This window comes from Penicillium chrysogenum (genome assembly GCF_028827035.1).
Source record: "Penicillium chrysogenum strain IBT 35668 chromosome Unknown utg000002l_segment0_segment0, whole genome shotgun sequence".
Lineage (NCBI taxonomy): Eukaryota > Fungi > Ascomycota > Eurotiomycetes > Eurotiales > Aspergillaceae > Penicillium > Penicillium chrysogenum.
In genome coordinates, this window is record NW_026622750.1 from 3,223,280 (window position 1) to 3,241,724 (window position 18,445).

Consider the following 18,445-nt stretch of genomic DNA (forward strand, 5'->3'; position numbering starts at 1 on the left):
GCAACCCAAGTATCCTGGTAGCCACTTTACGCGGAAGAAAATCGTTTCGTTTCTGAGACTAGTCCAGATCGCTTGTATTATACGAAACTTAATACGGTCGGTTCAGTGGCTTTGTGATATTGTTTTTCTATAATGACCTCTAAGTGGCAGATAGGTGAGTCACTGTGAAAGTTACATCACGCCACTCACTGCTCGATTTTGCTGCATGACTTTATGATAATTAATCACACCCCCACAACATATAAAGCCTTGCTGTTCCTTTACTGCGAGGCCAATGGGACACTGCTCAAGGCACCGAAGATCTCTACATCCCCTCAAACCTCAAATAAAAGACAAACCATATTTTCTTTTCAAAATTGGCTTACAATATCAACTCTCGAAGACAAGGCTAGGATTATCCAGATCTCAAATGCACTGGAATGACCTACAATCACCTCGGAAACCTTGTTTTGATGGAAGCTCTGTTATTCCCTCACTTACCATTGCAGTTCTAGCCACCAAGCAATAACCCGAATCAGGGGCACTCAGCTGGGTGCCACAGGGGGGTGGGATACAACCTTGCCTGGATGGCGATTGTGAAGCTGGCAATTGTTGATATGTACAGAGACTAAGACATATATGCGACACTTTTTCCTTTGTAAGGTATATCGTCAATTCTAGAATATAGAATCCTCTGTAAGCTGATACGGCTGGGACGCAAAGTAACTGAAGATAACCCGATCATATGAATCAAGATATGCCGAACTATGCTTCTCCCGGAAAATCCTGCTCCGTCGAGTCCATAAAAATATCTAAGCCGTTGCGTTATGCTCCTCGGGGACTGAAGCTGGTCCCTCAACATGCGGCACAAAGCAACAAACCGGGAACCGTTGTGCCACCAACGTTACTTGTCCATTGTTTGTGCCTCCTGTACGCACTACATTGAGAACATGGAATACAATGTGCAAGAGTGCTGGATGGACCCATTCCAGGAATGCCTCTTACGGCGGATGGAAATCTGACCGTAATCTCGGTCTTCCTGTCGCGTACGCGAAATACAGTTCAGGTAATGGGCCCCATTGTCGGTGCATTGGTTTACTGCACGGGTCTAGTCGTGTGTATTGATACTTTGATATAAATCACAAGGCCTCCCGAATGGAAATGGTTATTGCAAATACGAATCTTTGGTATATGCGCGCCTGCGACCCAGCATGGAGAAACTCCTCTCTGCAGCAATTACATACCTCATGGTCTTGAAATTAGAAGTGAGCTCTCCTTTTCCCGCCGAGGGAGTTACTGTACTAATCACTTGACCAGCCATGGGACATGTTACACATCCGGGAGCAACATGGAAACATGGTGACAGTAGGAGCAACGGGATGGAAGCTAGAAATCTCTCTCAACGAAATGAAAAGCTCGATATCTGGGTGCGCATTTCTGCTTGACCATGGAGGATATTTTTGGTGCATAATCCGTCACACCCTGCAGCATTGGAGGAATTCAGAGTGGAGGCCTCTATCCGGAGCCGATGGCTTACGAGTTGGCAGTAAAACCCAAAAAGGAATACTGCATCTATGTCCCGTCTTTTACGGGAATACTTCCGCTTTGGTTCCATTCTCAATGCTGGAAATGACGACACCCGGTCGAATAATGATTTGGCTGGCGGAGAACCAAGTGACCCAGTACACGCTCCAACTCAAGGCCAAACTACTCCTTCAAATCATCAAGGCGGGTTTGATCGGAAATTGGAAGTTTTTTCGACGTTTGATCCTCGACTTCGCCATCTGTGGGCAACGAGTCATGTTGATTGTGATTGTCATAACCATGAGGCTGGTAAACATCATGTGGGAACAAAGCTTCGCAAACTCCTTCGAGCCTCTCGAGTGATTGCATGCATTCTTGTTGTTTCATTTTTAGGTCAAAATTTGTGCTTTTTGTAAATTGGGCCCCCGATGACACCCTTCACTTTCTTAATTTGTTCCCCAACAAGATTGTCACTTGGGGCGACAAATACTAAAACACTGCTCTACTGTTCGAGAAAGGCAAAGGGGTATCCAGTGGAGGGCCGAATAATCTGTTCTATGGAATGCGTAATTATGTTGTCTAAGCTTTCTTTTGGCTAAATATCACCAATCACATACAAAATCCTACAAAATCTACCTCTCCCAGCAATTCATAATCCAACCAGACACTCTTGGTCTCGATTTACGACGGTAGCCCATTTAGCGAGTCTAGAGCTTTAGTAGTGGGCAATCCAGACTTGCCTAACACGAGGAAGGTATGCAAATACTTGCATGCTGGAATCTTGTTCTTGGAGAAACGCCCTTTGCTGCGCGTCCTGGCTTTTCTGTCCGAGGTAATATAAGTACACCAAAATTTACCACATTCGCATGACCTCTATCGTGTATGACCAGGAGTCGAAAACCAATAACTTGTCGCCACATCCGAAAAGTCTTGTTCTATGTATGTTTACCTCGGGCTTTTGGTTACAATATCTGCGATTGTTAATGAAGAGTAACATATAAGTTGCAGTCCTGTCGCTCGGCAGTCCTTACACCTTGTCTCCCCGGCCAAGACCAGACGGTATCCCAGCGAGACAAACATGGACCGAAGAACTCTGTTTATTATGGCCAGATGTACATTGGATTGGCTTCGAAACCAACAGGTACGAAGCCTTGATGATAATTTTTCATTTCTGACAAATCCAGGCACGTCTAGGAGTAGACTGGAAATTTCATCTGGCTTATGAGATCGCGAATAGAAAGATACAGCAATGGGGTTCTACACGCGAAGGGACTGTTATAAGTGGAATGGAGATATCCGAAACAGTGCGAATGTTCGATGGGAAGGCACAGGTGACGAAAAGTGTTCAGATTGTGAATAGTATCACTTGAATATGTCAAACTTGACAAAATTTCCTTGCGATATTTACTACAATGAGAGGTCAAAGGCACAATATAGATGAAGCGGCCACAGAGCTGAATCCAGTTTACTATGAGATTAGTCCGCGCAATCTTGGCATGAGCCCTAAATGACCTGATGGTGATTGGTACGCGCAGTTCTCGCATTGGGGCATTGGGTTAGTATTGTATTATTTCATTAATATGGGGATCCTTGCACAACCAACTAGAAGTAGTCTAGTGTGATATCTATTGGAATACGCTCGGTCCTCTACTAGCTAGAAAAAGTATAACTCGAATGAGATGGGTGAATGGATCTAGCAAAAGAGGTATGTACTCAGCATGGCAATCTATCGGATACAATGACACGGATTGACCAAATAATGCGTTGGACGTATAATAGCACATACGATACAAGCGGGCCCAAGAATCTGGGCCCTCCTCCACCAAGGCAATGATGGAATGCAAGCTCTGGTCGGGAGAAATTGTCCTCCCGCCGTCAGATGAGAATACTTAATACCAGCCTCTGCCGTCGAAAAGAACAAGACTCAAAACTGTACAGACCCTGGGACCTGGGTAATCCTTCTCAATTCATTCCATCGTCTTTGCTTTCCTCGATGCCTCCACATCATCAATATGAGTGTGCCGTGCGAACTCGCGCCCGTACAGCATGCCAGTCTTGTCGCAAAAAGAGAACTCGCTGCATTGGGGGACCTCCGTGTGAGAATTGTATTCGACTTAGAAAGGAAAATTGTGAATTTGTGCACACTCCGTCCAGCAAGAAACTTGTTGCGCCGGAAACCAGGCCTGACTGCAATGCATGCCTCCCATGCTGCATGGAAAAATCGCTTTGTAAGGGTGGACCACCTTGCGAGAACTGCGTTACAGAGGGAAGAGAAGTCTGCGCATTTGATCTGGAATCTCACAAGGAGGTTCGTCCAAGAAAAAGACGCACATGGGCCTGCCTACCGTGTCGCTTACGGAAAATTCGTTGCACTGGCGGAGGGCCTCCTTGTGGAACATGTACTACCCGAGGGACTGAAAGTACGTGCGAGTTTATGAAAACGACAGAAGACCACCCCGGAGAGACGGGAATACATGCAACTCAAAATCAATACAATGGAAATGGCGAGTTATCTCGAAATGCTGTTATGGAGGAGGCAATCCAACAACCGGAGAGCACCCCCGATGAAAGGCCCGAGAATTGGTCGTCACCCAACACGCTTACTGCTCTCGACACGAGACAAGTATGTCGCAGCGAATCACTCGGCTGTAGCGAGTCGTTTTCCACAATTAGCAATGGGAATCCCCTGTCAGACTTGAGAAAAAGCCCAAGTCTGGATGGCAGTGATTCAGACAAGGGGGCTCATCCAGCTTCATTGATAGGCTGCTCTTCACATGGGGAACTACTTGACGTCCTCCCAAACTGTCAGATGATCGATTGCTTAATAGAAAGATACTTTGAATCTATTTCCACGGTAAAGTTGGTCTACCAGACATTTTGAGGTTGATTACTAACAACAAGGTAGCTATTTTGTGTCATCAATGCCACCAGCTTCAAAGCTGAGTACGAGGTATTCTGCCGCAATCCTAACGTCACGCCTAAATCCTGGCTATCCCTGCTTTTTGCAGTCCTAGCACTATCTTACCGTGCAGAAGAAGATCCTGAGAGGGGCTGTTTTTCTGACGATCTGTCGATGTTGTACGAGAAATCCGCCTGGGACTGTTTGTTGACCAACCACCCACCGTTTGAACCATCACCCACTTCACTGAAAGCAATCGTACTCATAATCTATGGTCGCACACACCGTGGAGCCGATGTATTCAGTAACCTCCAACTGGCTTATCATACAGCAAGTTCTACCAAATGCCATATCGATACCACGCAGTGTGTTGTCGAGCCCATGGTCTGCGCGGAATATCGGCAGCTTTTGATTGGCCTGAAAATGCTTTTTCTTCTCAATGCCCAAGTGCACGACTACTACCGCAACCGGGATATCACACAAGGTATAGAGCGACGAGCTGATATCTACAAGTCCACTGAAAGACCACACCTACCAATAAGTGTCGAAGGATCACCTACCACGCAGATGACTTTCACAATCCTGAATTTGCAACTTTTGGAAATATCAGACAAAATCTGCGTGGGCACAGAGCGTGGTTTGATGTCAGAATGGAGCCTCGCTGGGCTTGAGACTGAGTTATTCCGCATAGAGAAACAGTGCAGCGAGATTTACACCAAAGTCAGTGAATCTGGCTCGCAGCTTGGATCTCACCCAGGGATCCAGGGCATACTGCACTGCTATATCAACTATCTGCTTCATCTTCTCTTCCTGCCTGATCTCCAACGATACCTAAATGGGGACATCGCACCTGGGACAAGAATATCTCAGTTGAAGTGCATTGCCTTTGCAAAGGCCTCATTACAGTGTTTCAACCTTTTGGCTGAGGACATGCAGTCCAAATCCTATGGATGGTATATTCGAGGTCTCGGAAGTTACTATGCTGAGCAGTCAGCATATACCCTCAGCAGAAGTCGTGCAGCGCTACAGGAAAATGACCAATACCAAGAGGTCAGGTCTATACTGAAACGTACGTTGGAAATATTTTCTGCATCCTCGGACCGCAGCATATTCTCTACAAGAGGAGCGTTTGTTATTGAAAATCAATGTATGTCTCGGTCATCCAAAGTTATTTCTCGAGCATGCATATCTAACTTCACTTCAGGATTCCATGCGGAACACTTGGGACGAGGGGACGGTACTTGATCTAGTTGAAATTACGGGTGAATGGGCCTTTTTGAGTTTGTCCAAGTTGAAATATTCAATATCTTACTGTAATATAGAAGACCCATTTATTGCTTTCTTTATAAACCACTTAGTATTTCGCTTGCTTCCGAAGCCATCAACCTTCGATCTGGTAAAGCCTATCCTTGAAACTTGTGTATCGCAAACTTGTGTATCGCTTTGTATAGAACGTCCGGAGTCGCATGCATTGATGTAGAATGGAACGGTTTCGTAATGGGCCCAATGGGTGGATCCTCCAATGGTCGTAGCCGAAAAGCTGCGAGCTAAAATTTCGAGCTGACCGTCTTTTTAGGCCTGCATCACTCAATATTTACGTTTTAGTTCGATAGTACCCGAAGAATGTGGTATTCCCCCATGCGTAGTTGCGTTCCCATCTTCCCATGGAAGGCTAGTGCGGCCCACGCCATAGACTGGCTGCTGAGTCGCGGCAGTATAAAAGGCCACATTTCCCCAACATTTAAAGGTGACATAGGCAAAACCCATCTCCTTTCCTTACAGTGAGAGCAAGGCCTACACCTGCTGCCAAATTGGAACTAGGCTTCATTTGGTTAGTCTCTATTTCTCCGCAATATGACATCCACCCAAGACATGTCGTTCGATCACACCATCCCATACTCGGCCATGGAGGTTATGGGTTACAGCAAACTCCAAGCCAGCTCGCCGCCTGAGAGTATGGTCAGAGAAGTGGAAAGATCTCTCCGGTCGCGGCCAAACGAAGTGTCAAAGACAGTCACGTATGGAAGAGGGGATCATGATGCATGCGAAAGCTTCTTGAGATTCGGAATCCAGGATCGTGACGTATGTCTTTCAATACAGTGGTCGATATATAGAACTAAAATTATGGAAGTTCACCAGGACGATCGAAGAAGTGATCGGAAGGCCCGCTTTTCTTCTCCACCAAGGCCCAGTCATCGTCCACTCTCCCGATTTACTAACCAACTGGGCAATCAAGGCCGCCCATCCGGTCCGAAACGGAGTCTCAGTTTTCCGAACCCTCTCAGGGAGCCTGGAGGACAGAGTGACAATCTTGAAGCTTTACCCGGTCTCACACCACTTGTCGAGCACCGAATTCGCACAGGAAAGAGGAACATCAAGATCTTTCAATCTGACATCGAACGAGGTACTTTTCGTGCGAGGTGCACTTAAGATGGAGATTTCACTGCCTGCCGGGGGATTCTTGGTGTGGCAGGGATTTTCCGAGGATCCGTGGGGAATAGATCCGTCAGCCCCCGAAGCCTTTGCCTTTATGAGGATCTAGTGGGAACCACCGGGTTGCTTGTTGATGCTGCACGTGCTGAACAGCGTATTTCTGCGGAGAAGACCTTAGGTAGAGAATATAAGCAGATTGACTGTATTAGCTTACCGGGATAAATTCCATGGATACATTGGTAGTTGAGCCTCAGGCGAGCTAGAGATTGAGCCAGATGCGCGACGTATGCAGAGTCACTGCTTCGCAGCATCTCCATTGTTCGAGCTTCTTCACCAATGGATAGGGAACGGAAGGCGGAAAGGACGGGTAACAAAAGGAGCGTAATTCCATGTCCAAATTCACGTTCAAACCGCATCAGCCTGCGTCCATGTTGGAGTGCTTTTTTGGTGTTGTGATTGTCAGGCAATCCTTCTTCTTGGATAAACGGAGCCATGGTTCCGAAGCGATGGGACCCTGAACATGGAGTAGGTTCATTCCTTCCAGTCCGTTGTAGCCAGTCTTGCTCCCACAAAGCTAGGTTGGTCCACTGGTGAACTTCTTGGAGTCGCTGTATCCAGCACTGGGTGTTCTTTCCCGGGGCCAAGAGCTCGGTGGCCCGCCGAGTTCCCCCTCGTACCAAGTCACCCTCCAAGATGATGGAAGTTAAGTCGAGCTTGAGAAAGCGAATGAATATTTCCAGTTGTGTTGATAAGTCTGCCAGAAGCATTTCCGCGGTAGCTGGTGGCATGATGGTTGCTGGGAATGAGCGACGACGCGTGCCTGGAATCACTAGGCTGAGATGAAAGCTCTCTGGAAACATTATAGGTAAGACCGCGCCGCAGGAATTTAACCTGAGCTTTAGGCGCTCGGGTGGAATTTCAATGTCAGCACATCTGACTAGTGCATAACCCCTGGTTACAAATGACACAATAGTGCTGCCCTATCCATACCGCGATTGCAGCTCAAATCTTAATTCCATCTTGGTGTTCTGATTGCCCATGCTGGAGTGGACTTTCTATCTTTCGGCCAATCTTCCGGATTCTCCACCTGCCATGTATATTTTACGATTCCACTAATTTTTCGGTATCTCAAAGGTATGGAAACTGGATGTTCCGTTGTGACCTGGCGCGTGCTGAAATTCGGCATAGAGAACAGCTGTCTTTAAAGAACGTAGTGGAACCCCGGATATGGGAAGTAGCTCCTCTTGATCAATCATCTAGGTTGCCCGTAGGCCCGACATATTATATCCACAACGAGACTATTATTAAGATATCGGTCTTTTCGAACACCTGTACTTATGTGAAAAAGACCGCTTAGAGTTGGGGGGATCGCCGTATTGAACAGGTATTTTGAAAGTTTCACCCTGTACCCGGTGTTTTATTAGTACTCTGGGGTATGAAATCTGAACCATACCCTAGAGGGAATGTCCCGGGCGTCCACCTGTAACTGCACCGCCCCGTCCTAAGGTCCCAGTACTCTTCCCCTGATCTTCCGCGGATGCACCGTACTGGCACTGTGATTGAATTGGCCTGCAGGGGAAAGTGCTAGCCACTGGTTGATAGCGTAGGGACTCAGGTTGGAATCCACCGGCCTCTTGGGTATCGAAGGCCAGTGTCCAATGATGGCCAAGCCGTGCTCCGCCCATCCCAGGTGAATATGCGGTCTAATTTACCAGAATCTGCTCATAGCCTTAGCACCAAACAAGACGTTGAGGCAGAGTCTGGAAGGTGAAAGAAAGCGCATCCTCTATATCTAGTGCTCCTTGCGTATCCAGGACTCTGACTATGAAGGATGTAAACCTACTGCTTGGCCACGTTGTAAATTGGTCTTCCACCAAAATGGCACACTTTCTGTACGCCAAAGATGCAGGCAATCAGAAGGCTCAGATCAGGAACTTGAGATCAGCTGGAACACCCACATCGGTGTGGATCAAAGTCCTACACTTACGAGACCATTTTGCTGATCTTGTTTTCGGTGCCATGTGCACTGACCGGTGCAAACTTGCGGTATTCAGCACCAGAGAAACTTCACCAATCATCAGGTTGTTCATTGTATCACACCTTCCTCCATGAGACATGGCCTTCTGTCAATCATGCCTAATGGAGCAAATCGGGTGACATCCACAAGCGCAGTGGAAACGTCACCACTAAAATTGCAGCAGGGCGGTGCCTATATCCACACAGGCCTTTTTGCTCGATTCACTCGGGACTATGTTCTCAGGGCTGATCCCTAAGCAACGGTATATTACCGTTTTACCAAAGGCCCATACAGGGCCTGGCTCTGTGTATCACGCTTGTATTCTACCTCCTGGGATCTAGAGCCTCAGAGAGCACTACCCCTGGAAGGATCGAGAAACTTGGCACAGCAGGCTGTGGTATAGCCCGGGCTTCACCGGGTGGTTGACTGGTCTGACTTTCCTTTTCCTCGTCTATTTAATCGAGACCCTACCTCTTCCATTTTCCATTCTATCGATCAGATTTACATCCACATTTTATCACAATATACAGAAGCGGTTAGTCTTGTGGTACAACTTCTCGTCTTGCTGAAAAGCCGGGGTAGCAGGAACTATCTAACATGCTTTCAGAACGAAGATTCACGTCCAATTTCCCCTTAAGCGTCAAAAACAGTCACATCTAGGGCCATAGCGGGTCTGATTCTGAGACAGCTTAACGAAAACCCGACAGCCCTGCCAAATGACTTCACGCTTGCTACCATCGACATCTCGAAATGAGGGGGTTACTGGAAGTATCGACCAAACAAAGGCCGATATAGCTACTCTCAGACAGCAATACACAAAGCTTATATTGTGGGAAAAAAAGTGTATTTGGTTTGACAAGAAACAACCGCAATCCAAAATCCACATACCTTTCCACAGATGGCAAGCCCTTCTCGCCATACACAAGCATTTGCTTCAAGAGCATGAACACTTCTTCTCCATGTCCCAGATGCCATCTGCTAGAGCTGCTATCAGAGATGTTCCTTACGACTATGCCATGTTTAACAGAATGTGGCGTTATGGAATATATTCACCCTTAGAGCTTCTGCACCAAAACCTTCCAGGATCTTTGGGCCCCATGCTCCATTTCATTTACCACGTCTCATCAACGCTGAACCGATTCTTAGAGTTCGATCCAGCTCTTGGGGTGATAGTGTATGAGCAGCTGGGTGATGTGACATGATATCATATGGCTGCGCAAAGACAGCATCGGAAACATCTGGCAGGCATATCGCGGTATTGGTACCGAAAGGCTGCGGACCAAAATCCCAATCTCGGTAGAATCCAACATTCTCTTGCAGTTTTGTCACACTCCGACGCTCTACAAAGACTCTTTTATCTTACCAAAGCATTCGTTAGTGTGCAGCCACTCTGCCACAGCTGGGCGACCATTGACATATTCTTCTCAAAGTTCCACCCAATTTTGACCAGCTCCCACTTAAACAATTATATGAGAAATATGGAGCACCAGAATTAGAACCAGTTGTTCGTCTAGATGGCAATCCGCTTCTGCCTGGTGTCCCATCCCACGGCATTGCGCCCATATGGTTAGGGGAAGCGAGTGAGAGAATCACACTTTCAGAGACCAGGATCTTGCTTACAGACTTTGGTGAAGCCTTCTCCCCCTCAAAAGAACGGAAATACGAATCTCGCACCCCCCTTGTCATTCGTCCCCCCGAGGCGCGGTTTGAGGCAAATGACCCTCTGTCTTTTTCATCGGATATTTGGACTCTCGCCTGTACCATATGGTCTATCATAGCCCAACGGCCATTATTTGAAGGGTTTCTCGCGACGGAGGACGACATGACCTGCGAGCATGTCGATACTCTTGGTGTTTTGCCGCTTGAATGGTGGAGGAGGTGGGACGCGCGACGACTGAAATTTACTGAGGATGGTAAGCCAATGAACCGCAACCCTTTCCGATCTTGGGACGATCGGTTTAAGGATAGCGTGCAACAGCCTAGGCGAGAGAGTGACATACCGCCGTTTGATGCAAGGGAGAGGGAAGCTTTCTTCGACATGCTACGGCCGATGCTCTCATTCAGACCTGAGAATCGCCCTACTACTAAGCAAATTCTCGATTCAGAATGGATGCTAAAATGGGCTCTGCCTGAATATGGCAATATCCAAGATAATGTATGAGTTATTCTAGGGTGGGACTGCATGTATCATATTTATCCGCTCCCGAGGGAGTATCCCTGGGTCTGTTGCGAAATATAGGATGCTTGCACCGGAAAGAGACCACGACGGCAAAGCGTTCTGCCACAATAGATCGAGCTTATCCATCCCAAGCAAGGTTCGCATTTGGCATATGGCCTGAATCTCTTTGTCTTGGGAGAATTTGTTTGACGTAAGAATATGGTCGCCATATTTCTATCATATTCCTACCCTTGTCTCATGCGACCAAGCTGAGGTTGTTGCGATATGAGGCTGGTGCAGACCAGGAACCAAGCCGCGCCATCGGAATTAATCCCGAGTTATCTATACGAAGCATCAAGCTGATTGGAAATCAACTTGATCTTCTCGTTGTATATATAAGCTCGTGTTTCCCTCTAGAATAAATAATCAAAATCATACCTCTGAGCTACAACAAGGTATACCTCCGCACTCTTGTGAATTGATTCCCGGAAAATATATCCTAGTGCCGTTAATTCTGATTGGATAGGTGACAAAGACCCCGCCTTCCTACCGATTTCTGAAGGTTCAGAAATGGTAGTTGTATCTTATATGAAAGTGCTATACTGTTGGTGTACGCCTCATCCCATGTTGAGGTAAACTTCCCCTGCCACCACTCGCCTGTGCTAAATTTCCGTAGCCAACATCAGGCAGAAAACTCCCCACTCCGAAGCTTTATGTTACAAAACCAATCCTTTAACATGTCTCAGATGGCCGCACAAATTGGAATTACCAAGTTTACGATTATTAATATTCGCAAAAATGAACGCCCTTTCGGTACTATTAATATCCAAACCGAATCGGCCAAAAACCCGTGATCTCCCGCTAATGATAAAGGCTCTTGCGATGACGTTTCTCAGGAGCTTCTTAACAAGTAGCACAGCTTCGCCGTGATTAGCGATACCAAATGCAGTATGTCCAAGACGGGTCGTTCTCCCATGTATTCCGGCTTCCGTTGTACAACTACGGTAACGTGCCTGTCTTTAGCAGTTAGAGAGACCTTTTAGTACGAATAAATAACCATATAGATAGTACGAAATACTTGTTTCGACGTAACTTGGTGCTCATATCGCTGCTATGTGGTTTCAATCCTTGCAAGTGGCTATACATAGAAGTTGAGTTTATTAATCGTCATTTCTTTGGACTGAATCTTGCTAAATTCCTCTGTATCTTCTCATGCTTCGTGAGCCTAAAAAGTCAATCAGCCATCGGTAATATGTGAATAATCTGTAGGCCTAATCATTGTTACAGAAGGCCGGCCTCTCCTCAACCCACCAATGCGACGATGACCGTAGGGAAATTCAGTGTTCTATTTCTGTCCTAAGGGATATGCCAACTAATACAGAAACAGGAGTAAAAGCGCCATCGCCATTGATGAATGTTTATTGGAGACGTGTATTAGTGCTAAAAAAAAACCAGGAAAGAAAGCATAGATTCTTTCGTAACAAGCCACCACAGCCTTCCGAAATGACAGTATAAATGACAGTATATATCCCCCAAGGTCACAATAACAAGCGCAGTCAAATACAGACGATCAACAAGGACTAGGTCGGGAAAGGTACTTGAGGGTTCCCTATAACACACTTAGAGACGTCCAAGCTTCTGCAAAATCCAGGCCCTTTTAAACCCTCTTGTGGTTGCGCCATTACTTTTGAGAAATCTTTTGGTGGCTGGGAGGCTTTTACAATCAGGGTGCCCTGCGTATTTCAGCCACGTCAGGGGCGACGTGTACGTATCGTCCAGAGAGTTGACCTGCGCTCCGTTTTGGACCAGGATCTTCGTCACATTGTAAGAGCCGTATTCAGCAGCCCAGGAGAGAGGCGTGCGTTTGTTCTGATCGCGATCCTCTATTGGCGCTTCTGTCTCCAAAAGTTGCAAGAGAAGCTCAGTACAGTCCCCCATGGCGGCATAATGGATGAGAGACCTCTCAAAAGGGCCCCTTGGGTTGTATATGCCCTTGGCCTGGACCGACTTGTGAGTTGCTTCGAGGAATGCCATTACATTCTTGTCCAGCGCGTTCATCTGTATGCTCTTAAGGCGCTCGAATTCTCCATCTATGATGGTGGTGGTTTGTGGTGGCATAGTATTCAGAGGCTTCAAAAGAGCCAAAACTGAGAATCGCAAGAAGGGTGTTTTGGGCCCATGAACAAGCTAGGGGCTCATAGATTATATAGTAATGGTGGAAGACAAGTTCCATAGCTCCCAGGGTATAGAATACGAATATTCCTCTTGCCATCTAAGTGCGTCCTGGTGAACTGTACTTCATTTTAGTGATGCAGTTGGTGCTAGTTAGAAGTACATGAGTAAGGTTGGAGGGAATTTCTGTTGTATCGGTACCTGTTTCATGGGTCTTCGCAAATTGCGGCTATCACAACAGTCAATGCGCAGCGGACAGTTTGGTGGAAGAGACGAAAAGGATATCAAAAAAATGGGAGGCAACTCACCTGAACTATGCTGTAGTGCCTCAGAAAGATGAATTGTTCCGTTCAACACAGTGTTGTGGGGTCCAAGGATGGGCCGACCTCCGAAACAAGACCGCCGATCACACGCGGTCTGATACGCCTCGTAAATAAATACCTGTCAGAGATCGAGCATAATCGTGACGGTTCATGGTTGCTTGGGTTTTACCACTACGCCATCTGGCCAAAAAGGCACAATGTTTGGTCAGCGACCAAACACCCAAGCTACTATATATGCTCGATCTCTGGCAAGCTAAGGTGTATTTCCCAGGGGATATACAGCTCCCAGAAATGCTTTTGTTTCCCAGGGTTAACATATTGATTCCCAGAGTCAATCTAACCAGCATAGGAGTTTGCCAGAGCCCCTCGCCGGCCCGAGATGTTTTTTCTTCTGCTAACAATCTCCGTCTTGACGCGACACGCACCACTGAGATAAATCCATGTCTACAGTTCTTTGGCCACCACCGTTGGGTATGAATATGGTTTCGATCTAAAAAAAAATTAAGCGAAACTGCCCACAGTCCTTGGGGGTGTATTAGCATCTAGTACTTGCAAAGATGAAAAGGTAGCGTGGTTTTAGTTTTGGTGCTCTGCGAGTTCGAACATTCAGAATTTCATTTGCATCATTTCTAAACTTGCTCTAAAACTCCATACCACGGCTATGCTCTATGTTGCTGGGCCGAATGCGGTGTGTCTGGTCACGTGTCTTCACCTGTGATTGACAGTCGCTTCGCTAATTTCTCATTCCCATCACACCTCCGCTGTAAACTAAGATCACCTTCGAGTGGAGTTTAGTCGTGCTGACCGGCGGGGTGGTGCAGACGTAGAAGGGCCTCGTGGTAGATGAGCTCCTAGCCTAGCCGAGCGACGGGGGCCATTATCCACACTCTGCTCGACTGATCTCCCTTGGGGTCCCACTGAGCGCTGTCGCAGCTGACTCCGACTCGGGTCATTTTGTGATGGATTCCTGATAGTGGCAAGTTCTCTCTCGGGAGATGATTCAGTTGCCGTGTGGATATGACGTGTCTCAGCATCCGACGATTGGACTCGTAGTGGGCGAACCAAGGCGTCTAAAGGCCCTTCATTTCGACTGTATTAATCAGCATCTTGGGTATTGCATCATTGGAATTAGCCTTACTTACCACACACAGCATGACGTCCCAAAACCCGTAGTTCGTTTTTCCAGCCACTCTTCCGCGCAGGCCAGGTGGGAAAGCGCCTTGCACTGACAGCGCAAGATCACACTCTCATTTGCAAGGTCATCATCCTCGGCCAGACAAAATACACAGTGGATGTCGTCGAACTCGTCACTCAGGGTGAGATCCTTGAGCGTCAAGCTTTGGACGCCAGCCCAGACGTTAGCGACCGATGTCAGGATCGCTGGTTGAGCCAGCGAAACATGCCATGGAACACTGTTTGTCCGCAGTATTGTGGAAGTCACAAATGGATTGAATGGTTGCACTGGCTCGGGGTTGGTTGACAGCGGCACCGGTGGGTCTTGTCTGAGCCCGTGAGGTGACCTGTCGGTGTTGCCTGGTGCAGGGCGACTCCTGGACACTGACGACATCTGACGCTGGCCCGGATGCGCAATGGATGGAGCGGCAACTCTAGAGCCATGCGGCACTCGCGCCTGGTTGCGGATGGCTGCTTCATACCACCGCTGGCCAACTTGGTCGGCCTGCTGTTGACGGTGCCATCTCGCGCAGAGGAAGGCTCTAGCAATATCACATAGCTTTGACTGCAAAGCTGACAAGTCAAACGGCTCTCTGGCGAGAGTGGTCAACCTTTCATGGCCGATCTTGGTGTCTTGAAATTTGACAGAGTTTTTGCACGGCTGGCCTTTCTTCGTCACCCCGCAACAGGACGCAGGACCACCGTGAGGGATCCCGCAGACAGCAAATGGGTTCCAAGGCATGGTAGTCATTGAGGTTGTCTTGGAAGGCAGAAAATACTTTGGATGGGAGTTGATGTTGGGCAATCTCCGCAGTGTTCCCTCGTCAGCTTTATATGCCATCGCCGTAGCCTCCTTACATACATGGCTGCGTGGCTGCTGACATGCAACGCCTTCCTTGAAACAGTTGGTACGTCGAAGAATGCATTTGGATGCAGTACGCGCCGGTATAGGCCGATCAGTGGCCTGCAAGAAGGGATATCATTCCACATCACTGCTGCCCAAATCAGCTGCACTTGTAGCTGTAGGTTGCGTTGACCATGCATTGGCGAACAGGTTGGCTGCGGTGGGACGCAGCAAAGTCGATAAATGCTAGGTTAAATTCTTGGTTGCCTATGGAAGTTTCGAAGTGCCTGTTAGATTGTTATTTGCTTCGACGCCTATGGCGCTAGATCCGAGGTGTGGGCATGTAGAGACTAGATTCGGTTCCTAGGGCCATCGACAACTACCAGGAACAGCTTTGGTGTTCCCAGGAGCTAGAGTCCAAGGATTCTTTCACCCGCCTAAACATTGTTGTCAAGACTTTGATGCTGCCGCGTGATTGCTACGCACCTCTCAGCGGAGTGACGTGCTACACCCTATGTGACCGCGGAATTTAGCTGAGGCAAGTATATAAGGACCTCTCCACGTGCAACTTTCACACCCCACACCTCACCCTCATCTACAATTTATTTGATTCCTAGTTCTACTCTGCTGTTCCACTATGGTCAGTTCCAATTCTTTCTTACTGAAGTTACGGATGAGCTAACAAAGTACAGCCAAACATCAGAGACCTGCCCAACGAGCTTTTGCTGTGGATCGTGTCGCATTTGGATGGCAGTGCATTATTCGCCCTCGCCAAATCATGCAAAGACCTTGATTTTAGACTGCAGCCCAGCACCTGGAAATACAACATTAGATTTCAGAACAGCAATCTGTTGCACTTGGCCGTCAAATACGACAACGTTGGCCTTGCGGATGCTTTGCTCCAGCACAACGCCAACATCAATGCATTTTACCGAGGCAAAACTCCTTTGATGCGGGCGTTGAAATACTCTTCCGCTGCTGTGCGCGAACTGCTGCTCAGTCAACGAGATCTAGATATCAACATCCAAAACCAAGCGCGCGACAGCGCCCTGTCATATGCTATCCACTACGGGAGTTCCTCCATCGTCAAGAGCGTGCTAGAGCACCGCGCCGCCAGTGTGGACATTAAACACAAATACGGGCGAACGGCGCTTCACCTAGCAGTCTTCGCAGGAAGAATAGGATTCGTGCAACTGCTACTTTTAAGTGGCAGCGACCCTAACTTGGAAGATGATTCAGGCCAGTCGGCGTGGTCTTGGGCATGTCGAATCAATAGACCCGTCATGAAAATAATGTTTATCAATGGCCCCGACTGTGAAGTTTATTTAGGTGCCCGAAATGCTCAGGATTCCGAGCTACCTCTTCATGAGGCAGTGTTGCATGGGTCGATAGATGCTGTCAAGTGGCGTCTTAGACAAAAGGATCTGAACTTGGACATTCAGGACCGGAAAGGCTATACGCCGCTCCATCTCGCCGTTCAAAGCAGACGCCTGGAAGTGGTCGATTTGATCCTGGGCCACCCCCTTGCCAACGTGAACTGCAAAGACAAAGATGGCAATACGCCACTTTGGCTGTCTACTTACTCGTCATGCGACGAGATAACCGAAAGGCTCTTGGCGGAGAAAGACATCGACGTTAATTTCGTTGGAGGCCGTGGGAGACTTGAGGCCCCGTCTACATCTTTACACCATGCCGCAACGAGATTGGATACTATACTTCTACGACGGCTGCTTGCAGTGCCAGGGATTGCTCTGAGTCTCTGCGTTGCAGGCCACTCTCCAATTTCCGTTGCTGCATATCACGGACACGTGAAGACAATTGCTTGTTTACTGAGTATGGAGGGCGTGGAGATCAATGGAAGGGGTTTAATAGATCCGCCCATTTGTCGAGCGGTTTCACATGGTCATCTCGATGTGGTAAGACTCTTAGTACAGCAGGGCGCACGTCTGAATGTTAATGTAGCACAGTCGCAACCCATGACACTGCTCTCTGCATTGCTGCCCGTGGCGGTGACCTGGATATGGTCCGGGAAATACTACGCCATGGCCTAATTGATGTCAACCTGAGGAATCAATGGTTCGAGGACCCATTGATGTTGGCGGTCAGGGGTGGACATTTCTCGATTGTTGATGCACTTGTGGCCAATCCCAGACTGACACACTTCAGTTTGAGCAGATCCCTGGATCTAGCGAAGGACTATTGCATCCACAAGGCCATTCGAAGCAGAATTTGCGACGACAACACTACTAAAAAATTGTTGAAACGGTCTCCGAGGAGAATATTTGATCGTTTGTAAGGGCTAGCGACATCTACTTCAGGTAGCTCTGGTGATGTGATACGAGATGGCTGTTTCCAGCGCCTGTTGACATCAACATTGGGAATCAGATTATCTGCACTGCCGCACTTCGAATGGTTTGGAGTCACGGCAAAGCTTCAATGATTTGAAAGTAATTTATAGCATCCACGCATCGGAAGTACACTTGCAGACTACCATTATGAGACAGTCTTTGCATTAGTTCGTGTCAATGCTGTAGATGCGATTTAATCCCGCTTATTCCTGAGCAGTTTGCTCTCAGCAGGTGGTGAGATCGAGCGTCAGCGGTTGAGCTAACTGTTTACTGGCTTCAAAATTGCGGTCGACCCTAGGTGAGGAAGCACTGGTAGGAATAACAGCAGCCTCACGTGAATTGTCAGCTATAAATGCCCCTCTAGCATAATTTCTGATCCCATTCATCTTGATGACCAAAATGGACCATCCCACTTCGCCTTCCCCCATTGATCGGCCGGCCAAGAGACAGTGCCGAGTATCTCACGCTCCAGAAGATGAACCCAAGTTGGAAAACCAACCACAGCAAGTCACAAACGGCTCAACCATCGAACCCAAGGTCGGTCATATCCCCCACGGCAAGGAATGGAAACCCCC

At 47.8% G+C, this 18,445-nt stretch overlaps 7 protein-coding genes across 7 annotated transcripts; 4 read left to right on the forward strand and 3 right to left on the reverse strand.

Annotated features, from left to right (window-relative positions):
* Positions 1-1,190: 1,190 nt before the first annotated feature.
* Positions 1,191-1,866, forward strand: N7489_004698 (uncharacterized protein; the record flags this gene model as incomplete). Its single annotated transcript, XM_056710450.1, has 2 exons — positions 1,191-1,244; positions 1,297-1,866. The coding sequence occupies 2 exons, from the start codon at positions 1,191-1,193 to the stop codon at positions 1,864-1,866; spliced, it is 624 nt and encodes a 207-aa protein (XP_056568871.1).
* Positions 1,867-4,030: 2,164 nt separating this feature from the next.
* On the forward strand, positions 4,031-5,647 carry N7489_004699 (fungal specific transcription factor domain-containing protein; the record flags this gene model as incomplete). Its single annotated transcript, XM_056710451.1, has 3 exons — positions 4,031-4,126; positions 4,409-5,471; positions 5,607-5,647. 3 exons carry the CDS (start codon positions 4,031-4,033, stop codon positions 5,645-5,647), a joined length of 1,200 nt encoding a protein of 399 aa, XP_056568872.1.
* Positions 5,648-6,256: 609 nt separating this feature from the next.
* Positions 6,257-6,944, forward strand: N7489_004700 (uncharacterized protein; the record flags this gene model as incomplete). The annotated part of the gene is made up of 2 exons (XM_056710452.1): positions 6,257-6,484; positions 6,534-6,944. The coding sequence occupies 2 exons, from the start codon at positions 6,257-6,259 to the stop codon at positions 6,942-6,944; spliced, it is 639 nt and encodes a 212-aa protein (XP_056568873.1).
* On the reverse strand, positions 6,941-7,623 carry N7489_004701 (uncharacterized protein; the record flags this gene model as incomplete). The annotated part of the gene is made up of 2 exons (XM_056710453.1): positions 6,941-7,008; positions 7,050-7,623. The coding sequence occupies 2 exons, from the start codon at positions 7,621-7,623 to the stop codon at positions 6,941-6,943; spliced, it is 642 nt and encodes a 213-aa protein (XP_056568874.1).
* Positions 7,624-10,060: 2,437 nt separating this feature from the next.
* Positions 10,061-11,013, forward strand: N7489_004702 (uncharacterized protein; the record flags this gene model as incomplete). Its single annotated transcript, XM_056710454.1, has 2 exons — positions 10,061-10,225; positions 10,303-11,013. 2 exons carry the CDS (start codon positions 10,061-10,063, stop codon positions 11,011-11,013), a joined length of 876 nt encoding a protein of 291 aa, XP_056568875.1.
* Positions 11,014-12,630: 1,617 nt separating this feature from the next.
* Positions 12,631-13,128, reverse strand: N7489_004703 (uncharacterized protein; the record flags this gene model as incomplete). The annotated part of the gene is made up of 1 exon (XM_056710455.1): positions 12,631-13,128. One exon carries the CDS (start codon positions 13,126-13,128, stop codon positions 12,631-12,633), a length of 498 nt encoding a protein of 165 aa, XP_056568876.1.
* Positions 13,129-14,279: 1,151 nt separating this feature from the next.
* Positions 14,280-15,420, reverse strand: N7489_004704 (uncharacterized protein; the record flags this gene model as incomplete). The annotated part of the gene is made up of 2 exons (XM_056710456.1): positions 14,280-14,595; positions 14,648-15,420. 2 exons carry the CDS (start codon positions 15,418-15,420, stop codon positions 14,280-14,282), a joined length of 1,089 nt encoding a protein of 362 aa, XP_056568877.1.
* Between the last annotated feature and the right edge of the window lie 3,025 nt (positions 15,421-18,445).